This window comes from Sphaerodactylus townsendi, linkage group LG03, assembly GCF_021028975.2.
Source record: "Sphaerodactylus townsendi isolate TG3544 linkage group LG03, MPM_Stown_v2.3, whole genome shotgun sequence".
NCBI lineage: Eukaryota > Metazoa > Chordata > Lepidosauria > Squamata > Sphaerodactylidae > Sphaerodactylus > Sphaerodactylus townsendi.
Window position 1 is genome coordinate 161,276,469 of NC_059427.1, and position 18,887 is coordinate 161,295,355.

An 18,887-nucleotide genomic window follows, 5' to 3' on the forward strand; every position below is an offset into this window, starting at 1 on the left:
CATACATTCATAATGTTGCAGAGAATGTAGGTAGCTCATGTACTGTTATGTGAGGGATATCATACAAGTTTGAACAGGTTTGAAAGGGTGACATTCATCAATTGTCACCCATTAGGTTTCATTAGGGAACTCAAATGACAGGTAGCTGATCTACTAACCCACATATGTAATTTGTCGCTGAAATCAGCCATAGTACCAGAGCAAATATTAAACTGATCTTTAAAAAGGTCATCCAAAGGTCTTTGCGGTTTTTTTGGTGGGGTGGGGATTAATTATTGCTTTTCTGTGCTTTAAATTGTCACAATTATGCAGTTATATCAGAATCAAAAACATTTACTCTCAGATTAAAACCAACAGAAAGCCTGAAAACATTGAAAAATTAAAATTAGACAAATGGTCAAATATATTACATTCTCCAGAAGGCGTCATATTTCTGATCTTCTTCTAAGTTCAGAATATTCTATGCGTGATATTTCCATCAGAACTATGGCCAAAAAGAGTGCCACCAAAGCTGCTGTCATTTCGTTCTTATCGGCCAAGAGGGTTTGGATGAGAGATCTATCTGAACTTCTCTTCCCTTTGGCAATTAGAGGCCCAGTCAAATGAGTCCTGCAGCAGGCAGTTTAAGATGATGTGTAGAATCGTATCTGGGGAATCAGGGCCACAAGAGCACAGTCTCTCCTGGAAGGAGCGTGTCAGAATCTCCCAGTCATTACTGAAGAGGGGAAGGCATTTAATCTTGCCAAGGAGAAGGAAGAAGAAGAAGAGTTTGGATTTATATCCCCCCTTTCTCTCCTGCAGGATCTATCCTCCTCCTCCTCCTCCTCCTCCTCCTCCTCCTCCTCTTCTTCTTCTTCTTCTTCTTCTTCTTCTTCTTCTTCTTCTTCTTCTTCTTCTTCTTCTTCTTCTTCTTCTTCTTCTTCTTCTTCTTCTTCTTCTTCTTCATGAAATCTGTGGATACTGAGAAGCTGGTAAGTCCTGCCTCCTTACATCTCACTGTGACTAGCTGAAGAGGAAGGAATGACAGAGATAAGTCAAATGTAAACATGTCTGAGCAGCGGGGCACCGTTCAGCCCTGAAGCATAACACCCCAGGACCCCTTTTTTGTTGTTGTTGCCGAAGAGCAGCTTTTCTGCCCCAGTTGGGGGCAGACCTTGAGAGAGAGCTCGCAGCACCCCCTGGGGACTTCTGGGAAGCTTCTTTGACATCACTGGCCTTTTCCCTTTCTGCCCAGCTGGAGAAGGTGCTGCAGCAGGGAGACATCAGTGAATGCTGTGAGCCGTATGTGGTCCTGAAGGAGGCAGACACTGTGAAGGTAGAGGAGGCGGGTGGGAGGGGGCCCTGCTGAGTGCCTGAACCCGGGTGTGATGGGTTCATATCCCACCTCTGATGCTATTTCTCTGGTGGGTGGGTGGGTGGGGGGGCTGGACAATATCAGAATGCCCAAAGCTGGATCAGGTCCCTTCAGTCCAGCATCCCATCTCACCCCTTCTCCTCATCTTAGCAATAGCATGGGGTGCCACTGATTGATGCACAGGGAGGGGGGGACGTGTCATGAGTGGGGAGGGGGCTTCCATGCTGGGAATCTGCCACGGTGACGGAGGACGCCTCTGCTTTGTGCTGCCAGAACAAGGAAAAGCTGGAAAGGCTGCGGGGGGCTGCCGAGCAGTTCTGCATGCGCCTGGGGCAGTATCGCATGCCCTTCGCCTGGACGGCCATCCACCTCCTAAACATCATCAGCAGTGCCGGCGTGCTCGAGAAGGAGGCATCTGAGTCGGAGGGCGGTAAGGGGAAGTCTGTGAGCCTGAGGAGTAGCAGCTTTCTGCTCTCCTTTTTGGGACATTATCCCGTGACTTCTTTTTGTATGAACCGCGTGTTGACTGCGTCTCTTGACCTTTCAACCGATGTGCAAAGGCAAAAGTTTCTCTGTGCTGCAGAGAGAAAGAGAGAAAGGAGAGGAGGGGCACCTTAGTCAATGCCCTGCACAAATCCATAGCAAAGTACAACTGTTTCTGGTCTGATCTTCTCTCTGGTTTGTTGGGAGGACCTGAACTTGGCTTGGCTCATGTATGGCGCCACCCAGGTGGCCACTGGGTTTGGCCTGCATGTTGTCAGAATGTGTCCTGATGTCTCCTACTGGCCGCGTCTTTCTCCTAGAGCGCAGGGGCACCTGGAATGAGCGCAAGAGGAAAGCACACGAGCGCATGAGTGTTGGGGAGGAGACCTGCAGCTTCAGCAACTTCCGCCCTGCGACGCTCACAGTCACCAATTTCTTCAAGCAGGTGAGGCTCCTGTCTATCATAATAACACCATTATCAAATTTGCCGATGACACAACGGTGGTGGGGCTCATCTCTGGAGGGGATGAGTCTGCCTATCGGAGTGAGGTGGACCGACTGCTCTCATGGTGCAGGGAAAATAACCTGGTTCTTAATACTAACAAGACAAAGGAGCTTATAGTGGACTATAGAAGGAATAGCTCAGAAATTCAGCCCTGGACTATAAATGGAGATCAAGTAGAGCGGGTGGCTAGTTTTAAATTTCTGGGTGTCATGATTAAAGAGGACTTGACCTGGGGCGTACAGACTGCCACGGTGGTTAAGAAGGCCCAGCAAAGACTGTACTATCTGAGACTTTTAAGGAAACAACAACTGAATGGAAAACTCCTGGTGTCCTTTACCGCTGTGCTATAGAGAGTGTCTTAACCTACTGCATCTGTGTATGGTTCTCCAGTTGCACAGTGGCAGATAGGACGGCGCTCCAAAGGGTGACCACTACTGCACAGAGGATTATTGGCTGCCCTCTCCCCTCCTTGGAAGAACTCTATAATTCCCGAAGCCTAAAAAAAGCCCAAAATATTCTGAGAGACCCGTCTCATCCAGCACACTCTCTTTTTGAACTGTTACCATCCAGCAGACGATACAGGTCTATCAAAACTAGGACAAAGAGGCTTAGAGACGGTTTCTACTCTAGAGCTGTGGCGATGCTAAACTCCGCGGCTTCGTGTTGATGTGTTTGGGGCTGTGTAGGGATGGGTGGAGGAAGGGGAAAGTGAGGATGGGGTATGAGTCTGAAATTGTGTGCATCGAGGAATGCTGCTGTAAATTTCGTTGTGCGTGCACAGTGACAATAAAATGCTTATGCTTATGCTTTGGGCCTGTGGGCTGAACTGATGCACAACACCATTTTTCTGTAACATCGGAGCACCTGTGGGATCTAAGAGGTTGTGTGGCAGGGTTTTCTGCCTCCCAGGGTGAAGGTAGGATTCTTTTTCCTGCCACTTTCACACCACATGGCTATCCAAAGCCGACTTTTTAGTGTGGAGGAGTGGTTTAAGGCCGAAGGCTGGCCTGGAGTCCATTTCTGCTCCACTTGGAAGTTCAAGTGATTTCCTGGATGTGGTGGTTTGTGCCTCTAGGGCAGCATTCTGACATGGCCCATTTACTTGGTGGTTCTGGAGAGCAAGTAATTTGTGGCAATTTCATCTCGGAGTTGGCCATGGGACATACAGAACAGTAAGGACCAAAAAGGCCATGTATTCTATGCCCACTGGCTGGTACTCTTTGTCTTTTTTTAAAAAATTTTTTTATTAACTTTATACCAAAAGCAATAAAATAACAATGTCATTTCCCATTGTACAGTAATGTAATCCAATAATAAAACAATATGTAGAATATTAAAACATAAAAACAAAAAATAGAAAAGAAAGAAAAAAGAGAGGTATTAGAGAGAAAAGTTTAGGGGAAAAAATAAAAAGAGCATGAACATTTTTTTTGAAAAAAGTTCATCTTGTTATAAAAATACTGATGTTTAGAATTTTGAGTTTCTTCAAAGTCTTGTTCTATGCTTCAACGAGATAGATTCTTTCCTTAGGTCTTTATGCAAAGTATTTCAATTTCTAGTCACTATTTATTATTTATATATAGATGACTCTGAGTTCATAACATCTTAATATAATACGTAAATAATATAAATCTTATGTGCCCTCTATCAACAAATTTACATCTTTGTGTCTTCATTGCAATGGGCAAATATTATAATTTGATAAGTTATCACAGCATGTCTTATATTCATAGAAATATTTAGGTATTCAGTGCAGGATGGTACAAGGGTATAGCGAGCCAATAATTGGACAACTTATTTTAACAAATAAAATCTAGTTTCTACATTATGTCTAAGACTATTTCTGTAGCTATAGTGTTTAATTTTCTCCTTTTTGTCTACACAGAGAGAAACAAAAAAAAAATATTGTTAGCATAATTCCAACATGAAGCCACCAAATATACTTGAACTGGTCCGCAAACTAACAATCCAGCTATATAAATACGTTAATACATTGGTAGTATACCAAAATAAAGAAATAAATAAAAGGAAATTTTAAAAAGAAAAAAAACCTGCTATCTAATTAATTTTTGTTTATGATTCTTTATTCATTTATTCACTGAGTTAACATGAGAGCTCTATAAGGTGTATACACTTTGTCAGTTCATGCACCCTTCAGGAACATATCTAAAGGCTTCCATGTTGTTTCATACCTTTTTCTTGGGATGTCTTTCAGGTAGCTAGAGATTTTATCTATATCTCTATAGTCAATGAGGGCATTTAACCAGTCTTTATATTTGGGGGCTTTCCTGTTTTTCCACTTTTTAGCTATTTGAATCCTTGCTGCAGTGGCAATATAAAGAAATAAGTTAACATCTTTGGGTGGAGTATTGTCCTGGAAAATACCCAAAAGATAACTTTCCGGACACATGTCAAATTTATGGCCTAATATTTTTTGTACTATTTTGTGCGTTTCTATCCAGAATTTTTTAATTTTGGGGCAAGACCACCATAAATGGAAATAGGTGCCTTGATTTTTTTTTGCATTTCCAGCATTTCGATGCATGTGTTTTACTTATTTGGGCCAGCCTTACTGGAGTCAGGTACCACCTGTGATAGACTTTCAAAAAGTTTTCCTTTAAGTCTATGCTGGATGTATACTTTTGATGCCTTTTCCAGGCTTCCTCCCAGCTGTTATAAAGTATATTCTTGCCACAGTCCTGAGCCCACTTTACCATTGCATCGGTAACCATTTCTGATTCCAATTCCATCTTCAATAACAATTTATATATTTGACTTATCTTGTGTTTTCTAATTGGGTTTAAGGCAATAACATCACATTCGTTGTATGTTCGCTCAATTCCCAGTATTTTGGAGTCCCTTTCTAGTTCTTCCCTTATCTGGAAGTAGGTAAACCAGTGGCAGCCTGCACTTCCTATTTTTATGTCATCCCTAGTTCTTAAGTTTGGTTGTCCATTGTTCCATGTTAACAGCTCATTATATTTGGGCCATGATTTTTCTGCTGCACACTGACAATTTAGCACTGCTTCTAACCTGGAGACCCATGGTGGGAGCTTTGTGTACAGCTTAAGTTTATATTTATTCCAGGTGTTAAGTAATGACCTTCTGAGTGTGTGTTTTTTGAAATGCGTAAACGAGTTATTATTGGTCGGCCAGAGATATCTGTGCCAGCCCCAGACGTTCTCTACTCCTTCTAAACTGAGCAGTTTGTCGTTTTCTAAACTTATCCAGTCACTCACCCACAGAAGGGCACAGGCATCATGGTATAACCTCAGGTCAGGTAAGGCCCAACCTCCTTTTTCCTTCCTTTCAATTAAGGATGAATACTTGATTCGAGCTTTCTTGTTCTTCCATATGAATTGGGTTATTGTTTGCTTCCAAGTTGTAAAAAAATTTTTTGAGTTAATAATTGGAATGTTTTGAAAAATATAGAGCAATTTGGGGAGTACTATCATCTTAATTATCGCTATTCTACCCGAAAATGATATAGCCAAATTGTCCCATTTTTTCAAGTCTATTTTGATTTCCTTCCAAATCTTTTCATAGTTATTTTTGAACAAATTTTTGTTCGATTTCTCCAAATTTATTCCTAGATATTTAATTTTTTCCACAGTTTGTATTTTAACTTGCTCTATTAGTTGTTGTTTGTTTTCTTCATTCACATTCCACAGGAACATTTTAGTTTTATGCTTATTAAGTTTAAAGCCCGCTTGACTTCCAAAGGTTTGAATTGTCTTTAATACAGATGGAATGGCTTTCTCAGGGTTGCCAATGAATAAAACTAGATCGTCTGCGAAGGCTTGTAATTTAAAATTCTCTTTCTTGATTTTTATTCCATCATATGAGTTGTCCAAACTTAAATTGTTGAGGAGTACCTCTATTGTAATATTAAACAACAGTGGGGAGATTGGACAACCTTGCCTTGTTCCCTTAAAGATGTTAAATTTTTTTGACAATCCACCATTTATTTTAAGTTTTGTGTTTTGGTTTTTATAAATGCTGTTCATCGCATTCATGAAAGGCTCTCCCATTTCCATTTTTTGAAACAGCAATTTCATAAAATTCCAATTGACATTATCGAAAGCCTTTTCAGCATCAATAAACACCATTGCAAACTTTTCCCCCGGCGTTTTATCCATTTTCTCTATTATATTTAACACAGTTCGTACATTCTTAGATCCATTACGTCCAGGAATAAAACCTGACTGGTCATCAATAATATAATCCTGTAAGATACTTTGTAACCTTCTAGCCAAAATGGAAGTAAATAGTTTATAATCATTATTTAGTAATGATATCGGGCGGAAGTCACCCGGTTGTGGGTTTGAGATGGAACCTTTGGGAATTAATGAAATGTGGGTATCCTCCCATGATTTGGGTATCTCTCCTTTTAACATTATATTGTTGAAAATCTTTTCTAAATGTGGGGTTAGAACCTCCATAAATTTTTTATAATACTGATTTGATAAGCCATCTGGTCCTGGGGCAGTATCTTTTTTTGCACTCTTTATTGCTGTTTGAATTTCCTTTATAGTTATTGGGTTATTTAATAGTTCTTTTTGTTTTATTGTAAGTGTCTTTATTTTTTCATTTCCCAGATATTGGTTTGTATCTTCAGTAGGAACTATTTCCTGTTTGTAAAGCTCAGTATAGTACTTTACTAGTTCTAATTCAATAATGTTTGGATCTAATATAGTTTCATGTGACAATCTTAGTTTTCTTATAGTCCTTGACTTTTGTTCTTTTTTGATCTGAGCTGCAAGCCACTTACCAGGTCTATTAGCTTGCATAAAATATTTCTGCTTTATAAATTTCAAATTATTGATTATTTCTTTCCACCATTTATTTTGTAGTTCCTTTCTTAGTATATTTAGTTTATCTTTAATTTGTATGTTTTTAGGGTTTCTTTGTAATTGTAGTTCCAAAGATTTCAAGGTTTTCAATAAAGTTTCATTCTTGAGGTTTTGGCTTTTTTTATGGTACTTTCTTTTTTAATGAGCGTGCCTCTTATGTAGGCTTTACTTGCGTCCCAGACTGTATTAATGTTATCCACTGAGTTTAAGTTAATTTCAGAATATTCTAATAGCTCATTTTCAATTTCTTTCACCATCTCCTCCTTCTGTAAGACCCAGTCCTTTAGCTTCCAGGGGCCGTAAGACCTCTTACACTCAAGTTCCCAATTTATTGGGCTATGATCTGACAGTGTCATTGGGGCAATTTCAATCTTTTTAATTCTATCTAATATTTTACTACCAGCCCAGACCATATCTATCCTTGATAGTGAGCTGTGCCTATTTGAGAAGAATGTGTACTCTTTGGAGTTACCATTTCTTTCCCTCCATACATCACTCAAACGTAACATTTCTACACCATCTCTCCAACTCTTTGGTAATAGACCTTCTTCCTTTTTCTTTAAATCTCTCTTCTTTTTTGTCTCCGAAAGTTTATCTAGCCTGACATCCATGACCCCGTTGAAATCTCCCATAACCATAATGTTATCATATGGATAATCCAGTAGCATATCAATCAATTTTGTATAAAAGGTAGATTTCCCCTTATTTGGTGCATATACCCCTACAAGTAAAACAGTCAAATTTTCCCAGCAGACCTCAACACCCAGTACTCTTGCCTCCTTATCTCTAAAAACCTCCCTTGGTGACAGATGTTCTTTTATGTAGAGAGATACACCTCTTTTCTTACTCTTATAACAATTATGAAAACCAATTCCCAAGATGGTTTGTTTTAGGTATTCTTCATGGCCTTACTTAACATGAGTTTCCTGAATGCACACAACATCATTATTCTGCTTCCTCAAATAGTCGTAAACTATTTTACGTTTCCTTGGGTTGTTTAACCCGTTTATATTGTTTGAAAAAAATTTCATGTTTGTTCTTCAGTTTTTAGTGTGGATGAGTGGTTTAAGGCCGAAGGCTGGCCTGGAGTCCATTTCTGCTCCACTGGGAAGTTCAAGTGATTTCCTGGATGTGGTGGTTTGTGCCTCTAGGGCAGCATTCTGACATGGCCCATTTACTTGGTGGTTCTGGAGAGCAAGTAATTTGTGGCAATTTCATCTCGGAGTTGGCCATGGGACATACAGAACAGTAAGGACCAAAAAGGCCATGTATTCTATGCCCACTGGCTGGTACTCTTAACCACTGCACCAGTCCAGATCATCCCACCGCTGCCACCATGTGTATGGAACTGCTCACTTGCTCACCCTCTTCTCATGCGCTCCCAACACTCTAAGAAACTCAGTCAGAGGGCACAGCAGTTCAGTTGCTGAGGACAAGCTGGAGGTCGCTCTTCCTCTAATCCTCTTCATCAAAGGGGTTCATATATCACAGCTCCAGACACAGTTGTCCAAATGAAGTTCACAGAGTTATTAGCAAAATCCCCAAGGTTAAATAATCAGCTCTCCACGTAATATACCGAATCTTAAAAGATTTAATTAGTACAAAAATAACACTCCCAAGCCACAACAACCAGCTCTTGGTTAAAACACACATTTCCTTCCTTACTTCCCAGCTATCTTAAAAAAATCAATTACCCTGCTCAAGGACGGGTGCCTTTTTCCTCACCGAAGTCTGGGATAACCATTCTCAGGTGTGATTAGGCCAGAGGTCTGCAACCTGCGGCTCTCCAGATGTTCGTGGACTACAATTCCCATCATAAGAACATAAGAACAAGCCAGCTGGATCAGACCAGAGTCCATCTAGTCCAGCACTCTGCTACTCGCAGTGGCCCACCAGGTGCAATTGGGAGCTCACATGCAGGATGTGAAAGCAATGGCCTTCTGCGGCTATTGCTGCCGATCACCTGGTCTGTTAAGGCATTTGCAATCTCAGATCAAAGAGGATCAAGATTGGGAGCCATAAATCGACTTCATAAATCTGTCCAAGCCCCAATTGACCATGCTGGCAGGGGCTGATGGGAATTGTAGTCCATGAACATATAGAGAGCCGCAGGTTGCAGACCCCTGGATTAGGCAAAGAACAAGATTGCAGGAGACAATTCGTCAGGTAAAGTCACCCCTCATACAGTGTGGTTGCCAGTGTACCATAGAAGGTTTCTTGCAGAAAGCATAGATACCAGTGACCCAGTGAGTGAGCAGAGCTAAGCCAAGGATGAAAGAAAGACAGAATCGCCCTTTAGGATCTGACGGGGTGGGGAGTAGGGAGGGAGGGAGGCAGGCAGGCAGGCAGGCAGGCAGGCAGGCAGGCAGGCAGGCAGGCAGGCAGGCAGGCAGGCAGGCAGGCAGGCAATGTGGCAATAGATCAGGCCTCCTTTTGTGGGGGGTGGGGGTTGTGTTACCCTTTTGTCTCTGGACACGACTGTCCCAGGAGGAAAAGAGCACGGATGCTGTAACAGTCTGCGGCAATCCTGGTGGAAATAGCGAGGCATCGCTTAGCTTGTAGCAGCTCCCAAAGCACCCATTTTTCTCTCCTGTTTGATGAATAGTGAAGCTGTCCTGCCCCGTCAGCCAGTTCTTCTTTGGGTTAGTTAAGGAGCCCTTGGCAGCTTTGGGCGAGCCCTTCTGGAGCTGCGCAAGTCCGTGCAGGAAGGAGACTTGGCTGCATTTCTGGAGAGACTGTGTGGGTCTCCCCTGGCCTTGCCTGCTTCATCCCTCGCTACGGTCCTTTTGCCTTCATTCCAGAATTCACTCTGCCCCTCTTCCTCCTCCTCCATCATGCTCCAGGGGTTAAGAGGGTGGACTCTAATTTTGAGAAGCAGGTTTGATCCCCCGCTCCTCCACATGAAGCCTGCTGGGTGACCTTGGGCCAGTCTTAGATCTCTCCGAACTCTCTCAGTTCCACTGAACTCTCACAATGCCTGTTGCGAGAAGAGTGATTGTAAATCGCTTTGAGATGTCTTATGATGGAGAAAAGTGTGGTGTCAGAACCAAATCTCCCCGCCCCTTATTTCAGGAGGCCGACCGTCTCAGTGATGAAGACTTGTACAAGTTCCTGGCAGACATGAGGCGACCTTCATCTGTCCTGCGGAGGCTTCGACCTATCACAGGTAAGGTGAGGTGGCCACTTGCCTCTTTCAGCCCACTCTGTGGCTCTTGCTGTGAGTGTCAGGCATTGGAGAGTCCAGAGGGGCAGCTGTGCCTAGGGAGGGGGATTGCCAGCTCTGGTTGGGGGAATGCCTGGAGATTTTAGGAGTGGAACCCAAGGAGGACAGGTTTCGAGGAGGAGAGGGATCTCGGCAGGTTACAGGGTGAGCGTTTTCTCCAGAGGAACTGATCTGGGTCATCTGAAAATCTGTTGTAATAGTGCAGTGATGGCGAACCTATGGCACAGGTGCCGGAGGTGGCACTCAGAGCCCTCTCTGTGGGCACGCACAAACAGAGTTCATCATGTGGGGGGGAATTCCCCCCCCCCCCCACATCTAGGCTGGCCTGGGCCGCTGGGCTTGATTATTAGCATTAAACCTAAGACATAGTTTTAGGGAAGCAGTATAGGTAACTCTGTTAAGCGCTGTTAAACCCCACTGATTTTCATGCAAAGAACTAAAGCACGATCCTTTAAGCTTGATTGCTGGCAATGGGGCTTGCTTCTGAGTAAACCCTCCTAGGGTCGTGATTCACCCACTGGAAGAGTTGCACAGGTGCTTCAAAGCAAAGCCAACAACTACCACCAAGCTTACTCCCAAGTAATGCACGCCTCAGAGTCAACCATTTTCTCTAAACTAAAACCTCAGTATTCAGGTTAAATTACCGTGTTGGCACTTTGCGATAAATAAGTGGGTTTTGGGTTGCAGTTTGGGTACTCGGTCTCAAAAAAGTTTGCCATCACTGTAATAGTGGGAGATTTCCAGGCACTACTTGGATGATTGACAAGCCTGCTAGAGAGTGAATACCAACCAGGTAAAAGCCCGGATCAGCATGGATGAATGGGAGCCCTTCCTGCCCGGCTGAATCAGAGGCCTTCCTGCTGGCCACATGTGGCAATGAATGGTGGTTCTGAAGAAGGCCTCTCTCCATTTCGCTGAAGCTGCAGGGCAGCGATTCCCAACTGGGGTTCTGTGGTATCCTGGGGTGCCATGAGCATGTCCTGGGGGTACCGCAACAACACTACCGCCTCCTTCCCTTTGCAGAATCTCCCCCCACACAGTACCAATCAAGCCAGCAGCAGCAACCATGGCAGAGGCGGAGCTGCAAGGGGACCAGGGGATGCGCATTGCACCGGGCGCGCAGGAGGGGGGGGGGCAGCAAAAATTTCAGGTTTGTTTTTTTGTATTTTTTACTGTTTTTCAGTTTTTGGCCTGCAGGGGCACAGATTTAAGGCTAGCAGCACCAAAATTTCAGGGAGTTTTTTGGGGACTCTCCTGATGGTACCACCCAAGATAGGTGAGGTTTGGTTCAGGGGGCCCCAAGTTATGGACTCCCAAAAGGGGTGCCCCATCCCCCATTGTTTCCAATGGGAGCTAATAGGAGATGGGGGCTACACATTTGAGAGTCCATAACTTTGGACCCCCTGAACCAAACTTCACCAAATCTGGCTGGTATCATCAGGATAGTCTCCTAAAGTATACCCTGAATTTTTGATGCTGCTAGCCTAAAAACTGCACCCCCTGCAGGCCAAAACCTGAAAAATACTAAAAAATACCAAAAACACAAACGAACATTGCGGCGGGGGGGAAGCAAAACTCAGATTTTGCACCGGGCTCCATTTCCCATAGCTCCGCCTCTGAACCATGGCCTCCAGCCCTCCCCAGCCTCCCTGTCAGCCAATGACCTGAACATTTCCGTGCACGCATCGTGGAAGTCACGAGGCTGGGCGAGGTTGCTTGTGGGCCGCCTGGCTAGGCCCTACGAGCCACCGACCCTCCTGAGCCAGAGCCCTTTCTGGCCCGCCAACTCAGCCCCTTCCGGCCTTCCGAGCGATAGACCTGGTAAGTGCACCGTGACATCAAAAAGGTTGGAAAACACTGCTCCAGAGGCTCGACAGAGTCCAGCTGCTGCTCACTCGCTTCTCCAGCATCCCAGACTTTTGACCTAAATTGCCATGTGGGAAAGAAGATCTATAATTTAGAAACAGCTCACAGACCTGTGAAAATTTTTTGGCCTTGCTTTCTAGGCATGCCCGTGGCTCTTACATATTCATGTGGCCTGGGCCTGTGGCAGCCTCTGGCTAGCCAGTACTGCCGCATGCTGTCTTGCACCGTGATGTCCATTTTTGCCTTGGCTCTGGGCTGTTTTTATTCCCAGAGGGGTGGAGGTGGGCAAGAACTCCGCCTGTTTCCTGTCCTGCTCACTTGTCCCTTTCCCATCATCACCTCTTCCAGGGGGCATCCATTGAAAATGCTGGGGGGGGGGGGGATTAGGACTAATAAAAGGAAACATTTCTTCACGCAACGTGTAATTGGTGTTTGGAATATGCTGCCACAGGAGGTGGTGATGGCCACTAACCTGGATAGCTTTAAAAGGGGCTTGGACAGATTTATGGAGGAGAAGTCAATCTATGGCTACCAATCTTGATCCTCCTTGATCTGGGATTGCAAATGCCTTAGCAGACCAGGTGCTCGGGAGCAGCAGCCGCAGAAGGCCGTTGCTTTCACATCCTGCATGTGAGCTCCCAAAGGCACCTGGTGGGTCACTGCGAGTAGCAGAGTGCTGGACTAGATGGACTCTGGTCTGATCCAGCAGGCTCTTTCTTATGTTCTTATGTTCCTGCTGCTGGAAAGTGAACTTGCAGCAGAGATGGAGGCTGTCAACCTGCCCCAACTACCTACATTGCACTTGAATCTCCCCAAGGAGGTATGGAGAGGTGGAGGTGGCCTGGCCAGCCAGGGGCTGGAGCATATCCCAGCATTCAGTGGGTTGGTACCTCTCAACCACCTGTATGTTCACAGTGCTTCAAGCCTCTTGCTGAATGTCCATGTGTCTTCTCCCTTTACACTCTGTAGTGAGAGATGCTGAGCTAGTTCCTCTGTCTTTGCTCCTGTCTGCTCCTGCTGGGGCCAGGGTAGCAGCAGGGGCCGTTTCTCTTCTCACTGCTGGTTGGCTCTCCTTCTGGGTGGCCAGCTCAGTTAACTCCAGCTTGCCCTCAGGAACAGACTTCACGCTTGTGCATTCCATCCTTGCTTCCTGGTTTGTGCAAGTTTGTGTGGTGATTTTCAGGCCGATTTACCTCCAAGCCAGAACTGGAAACTCATTTCAGACTTTTGTGGCTTGGAGGCAAACTGTGGCTTGAACAAGCCAGGAAGTGTGGCAGGGAACTGGAGTGTTCAAAGAGAGGGAGACAGTGTAGTTGAAGGCTTTCGCAGCCGGAATCGCTAGGGTGTTGTGGATTTTCTGGGCTGTGTGGCCGTGTTCCAGTAGCATTTTCTCCTGACATTTCGCCTGCAGCTGCTTGCATCGTCAGAGGATCTTCTGGAGATGCCAGCCACAGATGCAGGCAAAACATCAGGAGAAAATGATACTGGAACACGGTTACACAACCCGGAAAACCCACAACACCCTAGAGCAGTGATGGCGAACCTTTTCGAGACCAAGTGCCCAAATTGCAACCCAAAACCCACTTATTTATCGCAAAGTGCCAACATGGCAATTTAACCTGAATACTGAGGTTTTAGTTTAGAAAAAACAGTTGGCTCTGAAGCATGCGTTACTTGGGAGTAAGCTTGGTGAAGCAACTATGCAGTGCTTCGAATGGGTGGATCACGACGCTAGGAAGGTTTACTGAGAAGCAAGCCCCATTGCCAGCAACCGAGCTTACTCCCAGGTAAAGGATCGTGCCCAGGCTTGCCTAGATGTGCGTGTGTGTGTGTGGGGGTGATTTTCCGTCCCCCCCAACATGATGAACTCTGTGCACGCGTGCCCACAGAAAGGGCTCTGAGTTCCACCTCTGGCACCCGTGCCATAGGTTCGCCATCACTGCCCTAGAGGGAGAAGTGCTTGGAAGATGAAAGCCACTGACGAGAGCCACTGTTGGACTGAAATGGGCCACTGTGGGGCCATGGTACCCTTCGGAAGAGAACAGTTCTGCTGGAGCTTAGTCGCGATGGCATCGAAGGAGAGCTTTTGGCCTGAGTGTGGTTTGTGGTCATGCGGAAGATGTGGAACAGGCGCAAGGCAGAAGTGTCATGCCTTCCCCCTCGCCCCTCCAACTTTTCCCTGCCGTGTGCTTCACCCCATCCGGGGATGCTGTTGTGTTCTTTGCACACAAGACTTCCTGCCAGACCGTGTCTCTTGCTTGTGTACTTGCAGCCCTGCTGAAGATTGACATTTCCCCGGTGCCGGAGAACCCCCATTACTGCCTGTCCCCGGAGCTCCTGCATGTCCTGCCTTATCCTGACCTTCGGGTCCGGCCCACCAAAGAGATCCTGGAGTTCCCCATCAAGGAGGTCTATACTCCTCACACGACGTATCGGTGGGTGCACTTTCTGTCACAGTGTAGCAGGAAGGCTGCCTGGCTGGCCAGTTGTGTTGTTTTTGTGGTGTTGCTGTCTTAGGAGCAGCAGTGGCGTAGGAGATTAAGAGCTCGTGTATCTAATCTGGAGGAACCGGGTTTGATTCCTAGCTCTGCCGCCTGAGCTGTGGAAGCTTATCTGGGGAATTCAGATTAGCCTGTGCACTCCCACACACGCCAGCTGGGTGACCTTGGGCTAGTCACAGCTTCTCGGAGCTCTCTCAGCCCCACCCACCTCACAGGGTGTTTGTTGTGAGGGGGGAAGGGCAAGGAGATTGTCAGCCCTTTTGAGTCTCCTGCAGGAGAGAAAGGGGGGATATAAATCCAAACTCTTCTTCTTCTTCTTAGTTCCACTCCTCCTAGTTCTGTGCTGCCGGATGGCTTAGTGTAAGGACCCTCAAAGGACTCGAAATATAGCAACTGATTTCAGTTCTTTTATTTCATAAACTTCAATGATCACAATACACGCAATGCGGATTCTGACTTTCCCGGGCTTGAGGTGTCGCTTATACGGACAATCCAGCCCCTCCCCGAACACCCAAGCGCAATTCCCACGGCAGAGCGAAAAACAAGCTTCAAACGCATAAGATAAGTACAGCAAGGTTAAAGACAGCAACCATCCAGACGCGCGCAGCCCAGAGCGTGGAATTCATGGCCCAAAGTCCAGGAAAGCGGAGACGAAACTAACCTACAACCTTACCCTCAGCCTCTCTCCGCGAAAGCTCCCTCCCCACCTGGCTTATGAGGAAAAGCTTTATAGAAGGCAGAAATTGATCAATATTTTCCACATACACCCATTGATTATGGCTAGAGGGATATCCCACCCAGGAAGCCGCGATATTGCAAGCGTTTGCAGGCTCTATAACGAGAGTCCAGAACAGCATCAATTGCGGCCGTTTGCTTGTATCCAACGATCACCCGGCGGGGGTGCATCCGTTGGGTCATGCCAGGCATCTGAATCAGGAGCCAGCTTGAGCAAGCCAGAATGAAATACCGGGATGAATGTTACTGAGCCAATTTGGTAATTCTAAGCGAGCGGGTGCACCAGTAGTCACCTGGGTGATCCGAAATGGACCTATGAATTTCTTACAAGCTTAGATTGCCCGTACGCATCCCTAAGGGTTTCCCTAATGGACAAATAAACTGAAATTTTCTCCTACGTGCAGGGGAAAGTCAACTCGTTTTATCCGCCTGATTTTCCTGCGCTTTATAAACTTGCGAAAGCGAGGAAGAACCGGAATTCCAGCCTTCAGCTAGAGACCCGGATCCAGTCACCAAAATCGGGAGGTTGAAGCGCGCGATCTGGGAGTTAGGGCAACTTATTGAAGCGAACGGCCCGGCTTACCACCTCAAATGGTGTTTTGTTGGTACCACTATGAACGGCGTTGCGTTATAGGCGTAATTATAGAAGGGAAGGGTTTAGCCCAGTTATCTTGTTGATAGTTGGTGTAACAACGTAGAGTACTGCTCAAGCGTTCTGTTAGTCCGTTCGGTCTAGCCGTCGCTTTGCACGTGATGCGGAGCGAAGCGACAGCCGTTATGGTTCCCAGAATCTCCAGGAATGCTTTCCAAAACTTAGATATGAACCAGGGGCCGTGATGAGGAGATCACTCTCTCCGGCGGCGAGTGCAAGCGATGGAGCATGTTGAATAAACAATTTAGCTAATTTGGGCGCAGAGGGGATGGTGGAGACGCGGGGACAAAATAAGCCTGTTTGGAAGGCTGAATCCACCACCACGCATAAAACTGTGTTCCCGTGGCTGTTAGGGAGATCCGTGATGAAGTCCATGGATATCACTTGCCAGGGTCTGGCAACCGGGGGAATAGGGTGCCAGCAATCCGTGGGGCTTACCAGGGATGCCCTTAGCCTCCATACGTTCCCGGGTACCGCACGATGTAACTTCAATGTCCTTTAGCATAGTGCGCCACCAAAGCAATAAGCGAAGCAGAATTGGAGCGTTTTGAAATCCGAAGTGTCCCGCTTGGCGAGCGTCATGGCCCGCCAGGAGAACCTGCTTGCGTAAGTCGGTAGGGCGTGCCAATAATCACCCCGCCTCCAGACTCCCCCATGCAATTGCAAGAGGCCAGTTCGGATTCCTCCTTTTCCGGAGCACGTCCTGTCGTCCCGCCTCCTCCAGAGTAATACATAGAAATGGGGATACAACGTCCGGAACACTTGTTGGGGGTGGTGCCGGGGAAGCGGCTGTCTGGGATCGGGTCACTGCCAATCCCGACTGGGCGGGCGAAAGGATGGTGCGGGGAGTTGTGCGTAAGGAGGTATCCGCCCCTTTAGGCAGGCGGGAGAAGGCATCAGCCAACTTGTTGCTATTGCCAGGGAAAAAATGGACTGTGAAGTTGAACCTGGAGAAGAAATCAGCCCATCTCAACTGTTTAGCCGACATTTTGAGTGGAGTAGACAAGGCAGCTAGGTTTTTATGGTCTGACCAAACTTGAAAAGGACGGGCAGAACCTTCCAGCCAATGCCGCCACGTACTAAGGGCCTCCTTGATGGCTGCTGTTTCCTTGTCACCAACAGTCCAGTTAAGTTCAGGACCCGATAGTTTTTTCGATAAATAAGCACACGGCACAAGTTTATTATTTTTATTTTTCTGCAAGAGAGCTGCTCCTAAGGCTTTGTCCGAAGCATCGACATGTACGATGAAGGGCAAGGCGGGATCCGGGTGTTTCAATATGGGCTCTGTAGTGAAGGCAGTCTTTAAAGCTTGAAACGATTCTTGGCACTCCGGAGACCAGGAAAGGGAAGCCCCGGGCTTAGATGCCTGAGGGCCTTTTCCCTTGGTGCGTAGCAAATCTGTAAGCGGTAGGGCAATTTTGGCAAACTGGGGGATGAAATCTCGATAGAAATTGGCAAACCCCAAAAAGGATTGGAGTTCCTTGCGGGTGGTGGGGACAGGCCAATTCACAACCGCTGCCACTTTGGCAGGATCCATCTCCAGACCCTCTGGAGAGATCCGATAGCCCAGGTAGTCTAGGGAAGTCTGATGGAAGGCACATTTGGACAGTTTTACAAAGAGGGAATTGTCGAGCAGACGTTGCAACACTGCCCTGACCAGTCGTTCATGCTCTTCTACTGTTTGAGAATAAATGAGGACATCATCTAAATACACCACCACCCCTTTGAACAGAAAATCCTGTAAGACATCATTGATAAGCGACATGAAAGCCCCTGGGGCTCCGGATAACCCGAAGGGCATTACACAGTATTCATATTGACCAAATTTCGTATTGAACGCTGTTAAGTGTTCAAATCCTTCAGCGATTCGTACTCGGTAATATGCTTCTCTCAGATCCAGCTTGGTGAAGATACGCCCCTTCCCCAATGCATCGAGTAAGTCTTTGATAAGGGGCAAGGGGTACTTATTCGAAAGAGAGACAGCGTTTAAACCACGATAGTCAGTACAAAGTCGCAGGGACCCATCCTTCTTTTTCACAAACAGAACAGGGGCTGCGTGGGTGCTCTTGGTGGCCCGTCGAATAAACCCGCGAGCCAGGTTCTTATCGAGAAAGGCACGAAGCTCCTTCTCTTCGGTGGGGCTCATCCGGTATATTCTACCCTTCGGAAGTTGCGCCCCTGGGACCAAGAGGATTTTACAGTCTGTGTCCCGATGGGGGGGGGGGAAGTTGATCGCACTCTTGTTCTTCAAAGACTTTGGCTAAATCCCAGTATTGTTTGGGAACTGCGGTCAACTCCGGGCATGGGGCAATGTCGAGGGCCATTGGCTGGGGTTCCTCGGGGTTTTCTTTGGGTTCCGCCGGTGGCTCTCCTTCGTGCATGTGATCCCCACAAGGAGGATCGGTGAACCGGACTATACGTTGCCCCCAGAAGATGGTGGGTTCATGGGAGAGGAGCCAGGGCATTCCCAACACTATGGGATGTTTGGCGACTGGAGCCAGGATGAAGCTACGCCTTTCCCAGTGTTCAGCGCATTGTAGGAGCACTGGTTGGGTTTTGAAACGGGCCGGGCCTTTGGTGCCTAACGGGCTGCCATCCATTTGGATGAAGGGGATGGGTTTGGCCAATGCTATACGTTCAAGCCCTAATTGCTCTGTTTCCTGAGGCCTCATAAGGCAGTGGGAGCAACCTGAATCCACGAGTGCTCGTGCTAGA

The 18,887-nt window shown here is 46.5% G+C and overlaps 1 protein-coding gene across 1 annotated transcript in view; it reads left to right on the forward strand.

Moving 5' to 3' along the window:
* The window catches only part of DOCK6 (dedicator of cytokinesis 6), a 130,996-nt gene that overhangs the window by 45,827 nt on the left and 66,282 nt on the right, over positions 1 to 18,887 (forward strand). Inside the window, 5 exon segments of the mRNA XM_048487532.1 lie at positions 1,235 to 1,315; positions 1,628 to 1,784; positions 2,158 to 2,282; positions 10,268 to 10,361; positions 14,557 to 14,719. Of these exon segments, the coding sequence (XP_048343489.1) occupies positions 1,235 to 1,315; positions 1,628 to 1,784; positions 2,158 to 2,282; positions 10,268 to 10,361; positions 14,557 to 14,719 (620 nt within the window).